At 37.0% G+C, this 10,003-nt stretch overlaps 1 protein-coding gene across 1 annotated transcript in view; it reads left to right on the forward strand.

Moving 5' to 3' along the window:
* The window catches only part of GPM6A (glycoprotein M6A), a 160,961-nt gene that overhangs the window by 43,727 nt on the left and 107,231 nt on the right, over positions 1-10,003 (forward strand). Inside the window, exons 2-3 of the mRNA XM_044681668.1 lie at positions 2,394-2,463; positions 2,720-2,826. Coding sequence (XP_044537603.1) covers positions 2,394-2,463; positions 2,720-2,826 — 177 coding nt within the window. The remainder of the gene's footprint in view (positions 1-2,393; positions 2,464-2,719; positions 2,827-10,003) is intronic.

Consider the following 10,003-nt stretch of genomic DNA (forward strand, 5'->3'; position numbering starts at 1 on the left):
GTTGGACTGGATGATTTCTAAGGTCCCTGCTAACTCAGTCATTCTGTTTACTCTGAACAGTGTTTCAGGATTTAAAAATGAAAACATTGGTTTTAATTGTGTTTGAGTCAAAGCTGGAGGTTTAGAACAAAGCAGAACAGGCTTCAGGGAGGCAAGGCAGCTGGAGGCAGGATGGGAAGGGATAGAGGCCAGGAAGAGGTCCAGGACCTTGTCAATGGTTCCTGGTATTCATTTTTAATCCTCTTACAATTCTTTGTAAGTTTTATACCATTAGTGTAATCACATTAAAACCAGGTTTCACTGCAAATTGGTTTTTAGAGTTAAATTAATTAATTTGTTTGTTACATTAAGGTTTCCAGATATGTCCCTTCCTCCTTCATTCCTCGCATTAGAGAAGGCATCATTTGACATATATTTGTATATGAAATATATACATGGCATACATCTATGTATATATCATATCAGCATATATTATAAAATGATAGGTATATGTACATATAAAACTATGTTTTGTTCGTTTCTATTTATCAGTTCTTTTTCTGGAGGTATACACATACGTTATTCTTCAAACAGTATTTCTTGCCATATGTAATATTCTCTTGGTTCTGCTCATTTCACTCTTAATTTTTAATTGAGGGAGCAGCTGGGTTGCTTGGTGGATTGAGAGCCAGACCTAGAGATGGGAGGTCCTGGGTTCAAATTGACCTCAGGCACTTCTTAGCTGTGTGATCCTGAGTCAGTCACTTAACCCTCCCCCCTCCCTCCAGTGTTTAGCCCTTACCACTCTTCTGCCCTGGAATCAACACACGATATTGATTCTAAGAGAAAAGGTAAGGGTTTTAATTTTAAAAAACCAAATCCTTACCTTCCATTTTAGAATAAAAACCATGTATTGGTTCCAAGGTAGAAGAATGGTAAGGACCAAGGAGTGGGGGTTAAGTGACTTGCCCAGAGTCACACATCTAGGAAGTGTCTGAGGTTAGATTTGAACATATCTCTGGCCTCTCAATCCACTGAGCCACCTAGTTGCCTCTTGGTTTCACTTTTCATAATTCCATTTAGGTCTTCCTATTTTTAAAAAAAAATTTCCTACTTGTCATTTCTCTCAGTACAGTAGTGTTCCGTCAAAATCTTATGTCACAATTTGTTTAGCTATTCCCCAATAGGTGCGCATTCCTTCAATTTCCAGTCCTTTGCTACCACAAAGAGAGTGGCTATAAATATTTTAGAACATATAGGTTCTTTATCTTTTTCCCTGATCATCTTAGGTTGATAGGTTCTTTTTTTTTTAACCCTTACCTCCCATCTTAGAATCAATACTGTGTATTGGTTCCAAGGCAGAAGAGTGATTAAGGGTAGGCAATGGGGGTTAAGTGACTTGCCCAGGGTCACACAGCTAGGAACTGTCTGCATCCAGATTTGAACCCAGGACATCCCATCTCTAGGCCTGGCTCTCAATCCACTGAGCTACCCAGCTTCCTCCAGGTTGATAGGTTTTTTTAAGAAGGGGTAAAGTGATATTTCTTCTTTTATTAAAACAGAGATGAAATATGAAAGGCAAGATCACTCTTTTGCCATATTGTTTGGCCATATTTTTTAATACAAGTAACTTTCCATTTTGTGTTATCTAAAAAGGAAATTATGCTACCAATCTCAGTCTGGCTTAGTGTTGTGAAAGGCAGCATTTCTCAGGCTGTGAAAACATAAAAATACACATTTTGAATGAGCACAAGTAGATTTTTTCCCCCATTAAAAAAGTTAATTTCAAATTCTTTTGTCCCCAGGCCCTTCTGCAATTCAGTCATCATATAGTTGCCAAAATAATCTAACAAATGTGCTCATACAGCAGTGTCATTCTCCTGCTCAGAAATCTCCAGTGGCTCCTTGTTGCCTCTAGAATAAAATGCAATTCCTCAGCTTGGTGTCTGAAGTTCTTCCTAATAAAGCTTTAGCTACCTTTCCAGAGTTAGTTCACCTTATTCCCCTTTCAAGTCCCCTGAACTGCTACTCCTTCATCATGTCTATACACAAGCCTACTCACGTGCCTGGAAGTGAATTCACTTCTCCTCTCTTCCTCTTTCAGATCCTTAGCTTCCCATCAAAGATGGCCCCAGATGTTAGCCCTTTTGTGAAGCCATCCCTCCATCTTTGAATGTCTTAAGTGACTCTGATTGACATTTTAAATACATTTAATCAATTCCTAATGCTATTCTTGTTATGGAACATATTATAAATGTGGCGAGTCATTTAATATATATAGTTTAATTTATTTAATATAATTTTATGATATATATTTAATATGTTTATGTATATTATATATGCATATATAAAATGTATATTTATTGATATTGAGAAAAAAGAGATTAAAAAATACATCTGATTGTCCCTACTAGATATAAACATTAGAACAGGATCAGTTTTTATCTTTGGATCTTCAGTGAGAGTCACATCAGAAACATGCTGGTAATGATCCAGAACAAGGGAACCAAGGCCGCTCTCTAAGATTTTAGTCTGCCTAGCAGTTGGCAGTTGACTAAGGGAGTCTTCTCTTTAGAACCTTCATCTACCAATAAAAACAGGCTAAGCCAAAGGGGAAAAATAAACAAACAAAAAAAACCCAGTGTGTGCTGTGTACATAGCAGATGGCTTCCAGGAGTTGAATGGAGTGGACTACCATACTTGGCATGTGGTCAAGCCAAAATGGTGCATCTATCTGAAGCGTTCTTGTGTTTACCAGAGGAGGCATGGCCTACGGAGGCAGAAGTAATGGAGTGGAACAATGGGAGGAGCCTGATCAATATGGCAGTTTTTCCGACATGGTTTCAGGTGAAGCTCTAAATATTTGATGTATCACCTTGATGAAGCAGCAAATGGTGGCTAAATTAGAGATTATTGTAAAGACGAGAGAGACCTCTGGTCCTCTTATGCCCAAGAGAGCCTATGACTTAGGATCTTTGAAAAAAGGAAACTGCTTCCCACTGAGCTTTTAGAAGAGATTTTCAGAATGCATGCACCCTTAATGACTTTTGTTTTGTGTACCCCTTAATGAACTATTAATGCATTCAACTTAATGGGTCTTGATAATGGTTAATATTTTTATTTTCTTGTGCATACATACCATTCAACAGAGATTAAAGTTAATAATATGCACACAAAGAATGGCATTTTAGTTTGGCAGGGGAGAGTTCCACAGGCTAAGACCCAGTAATCTGCAAATCTTGAGCTCATTTTTGTTTATAAACTATTGTTTACCAGACTTAGGCACCTGAGTAATTGGTAGGAGACATATGTGCATATGGATCATATTTCCTAATTCTCGATCTGATTTTTGAGTAGAGTCTTTTTATTTTGCTAGAGCTCTTTAAGACAGTATTCAGTTATGATCAGAGCCTAAGTCCTCTGCCTGATTTTTACCTATTTTGGAGAGGCAGGTGAATGACCATTTAGTCTGAGGTCTGGGGAGATTCTTAGAATGGCTCATCTTCCAGAATTGAAATATATGCATTGATCTAGAGAGGGATTAAATATAATTCTGAAATCTTGGATCAATATGAGCTTTGTAATTCTTCTAAGGTTCTGCGATGTCTTTGCTGCGGACAGTCTCTACAATGGCACAAATTGTAATCTATTTATTCCTTAGCAAATGGTCTTCAGTCAGTGCCAAACTTAGAGCCAGGAATACCTGAGTTCAAATCTGGCTTTAGACCCTTACTCTGTGATCTGTGGCAAATCACTTAATCCTGTTTGCCTCAGTTTCCTCATCTGTAAAATAAGCTGGAGAAGCAAATGGCAAACCACTCCATTATCTTCACCAGGAAAACCCTAAATAAGATCACAGAGGATCAGACACAACCAAAATGAGTTAACAACAAAATAGTTTTCATGAATTGCTTTGTTCAAAAAATTCATCATCTGGCAACTAGCCTGCTAAGTGTTGAGTCTTTTAGAATTTAGATAGGCTAGCCCTTGGATAAAGGACTGTCATAAGCACATTTTCCAAGCTCAGATGCAAAGTATTTATAGCTTGGCAGACAATAACCATCGTCTCGTTGGTCAGTATGGTTTCTGAGGACCCATAGGCATCTTGATGCTATGATAAATCAGAGCCGGAATTTAATAAAGCATGAAGGAGTCTGTTGCTACCACATCTAGGGAATTTAAAAAGGGTAAAGATGTTAATAGTAGTGGCTTGCTTTTATATAGCTCTCCAAGGTTACAAACACTCTCCAGGAAGAACTCGGGGACATGGAAAGTGTAATTATTATTATCCCCCATCTGCAAATGTTGAAACTCTGAGTCTTAGAGGGAAAAAGCCCTGCCTGAGGTCACATAACTACCAAGTGACAGAATTGGTTTATAAACCAGGATCTGATGATTTACTAGTCCAGACTCCTTTCAACTTCTCCACCCTCTTTCTATGTAGGCCAGAAGAACTAAATACACATGGTCTTTGAAGCTCTTGTTTGCTATTGTTAGCCTTGTCAACATAAACCCTTTGACAGTCTATTTTGAGCTTTCTTGTGGGTTATTAAAAAAGAAAAATCTTTTCCAAGGTTGCTACATCATTATCAGATTTAGCACTGATACTTCATCAATATTTAATGAGCCGATGAAAAATCAGGTATCTTTTAAAAATAGTTTTTCCTAATTCAGTCACAGACTTTTAGAGTCAGAAGGTACCCAAGTGGCCTGCTAGTCCAATCCATACAGGAAAAGTCTTCCTATTATAACAAAGGGTCATCTGCCCTCTTCTGGAAGATCCTTCAGGGGATGCACCATCTCCCTAATCATCTGATTATACCTTTAGAGAGTATGAATTGTTAGAAAGAGTTCCCTGAAATTATGCCTCAGTTTCTCTCTTTGTCATTTATTCTCATTTCTTCTGGTCCTCATTACTAAGACCAAAAAGAATAAATCTGTCTATTCCTTCCTCTGCAACGGAGCTCTTCAGATACTTGAAAGGAATTGGCATTTCCCCTTGAATCTTCTTTTTTTTATGACCTTTTGCCCAGTTCCTTCAAATGATCTTCATATGACATCCACTCAAGACTCTTCTTCATCCTTTGGTCCTCCTCTGGACAGTCTTTAGCTCATCAGTGTCCTTAAACTATGACAACTATAATATCCAGAACCAAATCTAGTAGTCCAAATGGGATTGGTTAAAGGCAAAGTATGGTGGCATTATCACCTCCCTATTCCTGAAAGTCATGTCACTTTTAATGCAGACCAAGACCAAAAAATAAAATTATTTTCCTGGTGTGAGAAACAAACTTTATCTTCCAATAACACTGTACAGTGAAACCCTTCAGTCTTTTTTAGAGTTACTTGTGCCTAATCATGTATCCCCATCCTGTACTTATAACATTGATTTTTTTTATACCCAGCTGCAAGTTTTTAACATTTCTCCCTATTGAACTTAATTTTGTTGGATTCAGCCTAGTGCCCTGGCCTGGAGATGTCAAACTCTCAGCCAGGAAATGTCAGAGGCTGACAAAACCCCTGAGTGCACTGATATCAGGTTAAAATATAATTAGGAAATGCTTAACAAAATAAATAAAAATACAATACAATATAGATTATGTTAATTTGTGGTTTTCTAAGTCAATATGTGCCTGACAGGGATACTTTTCTATTTGAGTTTGACACTACTGTCCTAGGCCTTCAGGATCCTTTTGGCTTCTGGATTTGTCATCCACTGTATTAGCCATTCCTCCAAACTTCTGTGTCATCTGTACATTTGATGAAATATCATCTGTGCGTATATCCAAGTCACTGATAAAGATGTTGATCAGGACAGTGCCAAGCACAGATATATGGGGTACAAAATGCAGAGCAGACTTCCTACCACAATGAAAATGAATCATTAAAAATATTTCATCCCTTCAGGTCTGAATCCATCTGCTAGTCAGTTACCATCTAATCCATATCCTTCCATTTTCTCTAAAGAATAGTGTGAAATTTTATTAACATTTTTGATAAAATCTAGAAATAATTATTATATTTTCATCAATTATTTCTGACATCTTGGGAAATATACACCAAAGTATGAACTTACCGAATAGTAAGTGACTTTATGGCTTGGGCATGGCTCAAAAAATGTTTATCTTAAGAGGAAAAGGAAATTGATTCATTAGGGCAATCTGGCCCCAGTCCTCTGGTGGGGAATTACCATTGTGAACCAGATTCTGAAGATAATATATAGTGTGTCAATCTAATGTAGTCAGTATAAGTGGATTAAACTTGAGAGAATTCTCTCACTGAAGTTTCAGGTCAATGATGAAAGATAGTCACAAAATAAAAATGTAATAATTCTCCAAATAGATATTTTCAATAGATGAAAAAGTTGGATAACTAGCACTGATTTATTGAAAGTTAAGAACCATGAGTTCTTTTCTTGGTTCAGCTATTAACAAAGTATGTGGCAAATGTCTACATGTCGTTGAACACAAGTGCAAGGCTTCATTTGTTTCATCTATAAAATGAGAAGGTTAAGACCAGGCCATCTTTAATTTCCACTTTTAGCAATAATCTTTATTATTTCTCTGACTTACATTGAACATTAGACACTCCTTCAGGCAAATAGTGAATCCCATCCAACTTTGAACATTAACTAGTGTCCAATTTATGAACCATATGGCCTTGGGAAAAGTACTTCATTTCTCGGAGACTCAATGTTCTCATCATACATTCAGTTCCTGCCTCCCAGGGTTATTATGAAAAAAATACTTTGAAAAGTGCAAAGTCTTACACAGATGTGAAATATGGAGTTCTCATATTTTTCTCTCATATCTTAGACTATACAATTGTAAAACACTTTCCCATTGAGTCAACACCTGGTTCCTAATGAATAGTTCCACTTACATACAATAAACATAGGACTGAATGTTTCAAAGAGCAGTTACAATACTTTGGTACTGATTCAAGATATCCAGATCACATTTTAGGAGCTAAAGATAGTTTATAACTTAGAAGTGGAAGCAATTACCTAGAATTACACTTGGTTGGAATATCGCTTTGTATTTTTATATCTGATGACTTAAATGTTATCTATCAACATTACCGACATGTTTTGGGGTCTGTCTGGTTTCTTCCTAAGGCATATTTTTGGCATCCAGGAATCTTTATTGGACTTTGAAGTAGATGGGATTTCCAATGGTACCACCGCAAAAGAAATATAACATAGACATCTTGTTCATAGCAAAAGAGAGGAGACCTATCCAATTGAGCTCACCAGCTCCAAAATAACAGATGCTGCTTCTCTAAGCCCACAAGTTCTGTGCAAACTACCTATCTAGAAGGTTGTTGTGAAAAAAAGAACTTTAAAAAGCTTTGTATAAATGGGAACCACAAAGAAGTGAGAGTTAAGAGTTGGAATTGTATGTTTTTTCCTATGCTAGAGAGGATATTTTTTTCCCTATGCTAGATGTTTTTTCCTAAGCTAGAGAGAATAAATCTATAGAGCCAATGTAAATTCAAGTTTGCTAGCCACAGTTTTATGGTCTATAGTTTGCACTGTGCTTTCCTTACACTAGTCCTATGAGGCAGGTAGTGTAAATAGCATACCAATTTTACAAATTAATTTTGTAACCCTGAAGTTCAGAGTAGTTATGTCAGAGACAAATCTAGTTTGTCCAATTCTAATTCCAAAAGTTTTAGAATAAAAGTAAAAGACTTTCCTTGTGATATATTTGAAATGGTGATGAGAAACAATGGAGTTTTACCTTTTGAATCACATCTGCAAAGTCCTGCAAGTTTTGGGGAAATACGAGAGAATGTAATCACTGTATTTGGAGCCGTGAAATCTAGGTTTTGAATCCTGGCACTGTTAGGTACTACCAGGGGGATTTTTAGCAAATCCTTAATTCTCTCCTTGTAGGAATCTCCTCAACTATAAAATGACAACCATTGCAATGTGTGACCATGAGAGTCTAAATTTATGATGAGCCTTTTGTGATTTTTCTCTAGGAATCCTACACAGCTTTTTGCCCTCCCCTTTGCCTCAATTTACCCCAGTTTATGTCGTATTAGAAATCATCTCCTGGGTCACCATTTTGCATTCTTTCTTTAGAAAGTCAGACTTTTTTTTCTAAAGACTTTGGCTTCTAAAAAGCAATGGTAATACCTAATATGTCTGCCATGGACCACTGTTTGTATTTTCATTTGCTTTGCATTCTTTAGTGGATGTTCATTTCTTATAGGTAGCTGTGTGATGTAGGTATAAGGTATGATAGAGCTAGAATTTTTTATAGAAATAAGGAACTGTTATTTTAAAGGTTCACATGAACTTTTCTGGTTTTATAAATAGCCAACTATTCTTACTTATGCAATGGAAACAGTAACCCTGGGAGATAATGGCAAGTATTATCTCCATTTTACTGAGAAGGCCACTGAGGCTTAAAGAGATCCAGGGTCTTTGCCTCTCTATGAACTTATGGAGGTAATAAATGGTGGGATTGAACCTAGATCCTCTTGACTCCAAGTCTTGTTGTTCAACTATACCATACCCTCTTCCAATTAGAGCTACCATAGACCTAAGCTGGCAGAATGTTATATTAAGAGCTCTGTTCTTAGAGTGAGATGACCCATGTTCAAATTCCTCAGGTAATATATATGGTTCTGGATATGATGCTATAACTCTAAAAGCTTCAGTTCTCTCATCTGCAAAATAAAGATAATATTTACACTTATTAGTCTCATTGGGTGGTTTGGTGGGAAAGTATTTTTGAAACCACAAGACACTAATTGAACATTATTATTCCCACCCTCACTGCCAAGAGGCATGCCCTCTTGTAAGCCACACTTTTTTCCAACTCAGGCTGGGCTTTTTTACTGAGAAAACCAGTCTGCCATCTCTTGGGAATTTGTGTGTAAATATGTGGTATCTTAGCGCTGCAGCACCATGAGATCAGTCACATTTAAGGAACTTTTTTTAAAAATGGTGGCAAAGACTGTTCTCTTTCTTTTCCCACTTGGAATCAGAATTTTCCTCTACTGTTCATTTAAAATATTTGCAAAAAAACCTTTTCCTCCTCTTGAATGTCTTAAGAATCAAATATAGTAGTTGTCAGTCTTAAAAATGAAAGGCAGAACAGAGAAGTCATCATTCTCTTTGTCAGATGCGTTGGCTAAAAATAATTCTCCCAAATGTACAAGGCTTTGGATATTGCTCCTCTGAGAGATTCATGAAACAACAATGACTTTTCTGTGGTACTACAAAACACAGTCTTCAATGTTGTCATCCTAACTAACAGCATTGAGATACTAAGTGGGGGCCTTTGAGAATTGGCTGCCAGGAGAATTCCATCACATTGATCTAAGGGAAATGCAAATACTAAAGAGCTGGGGCAGCAGTTATCATGATAAATAATCCTGGTTTACCAGTCTTGTAAAATGCATGTCTGAGGCCACCCTTATGTGCTTCTCATGTCTGACTAAAATATGAATTTTCAAATGGGAAGGGAGTCCTTACCTACCTGTATCTATATGGAGATTACACCTCTATATCTTTTTATTTGCATCATTCTGCACCACAAGGCCCTCAAGCCATAATGTGTCCCCAGCATGACTTGAAATCAAGTCTTTTTGTGACTTGGAAGCCAGCTCTCTGTTCATGTACTCATGTAGTCTTTCATTTGTGTATGTGTGCAAATATTCTAGACCTGGGTAGAGAGATAAGATTTCTGCCTTCTTTTCCCCTAGTCTTTCTCCTGTATTTTTTCTCTTATATCTCTCTTTAAAAAATGTGTCTTCTGTCTTAATAACAACTCTAAGACAGAAGGCCAAGGGATAAGCAAACAGGATTAAGTGACTTGCCCAGAGTCACACAGGTAGGAAGTATCTGAGGCCAGATCATGCTAATCTCTTAATGAAACCTGCAAAGATCATTGGGTTTGTGAGGAAACACAGCATAATGCAGTGATTAGTACCTTATGTCCTAAGGTATTTGATTTATAAACAAGGAAGGAAGGAAGGAAGGAAGGAAGGAAGGAAGGAAGGAAGGAAG

This window comes from Gracilinanus agilis, chromosome 6 (assembly GCF_016433145.1).
Source record: "Gracilinanus agilis isolate LMUSP501 chromosome 6, AgileGrace, whole genome shotgun sequence".
Lineage (NCBI taxonomy): Eukaryota > Metazoa > Chordata > Mammalia > Didelphimorphia > Didelphidae > Gracilinanus > Gracilinanus agilis.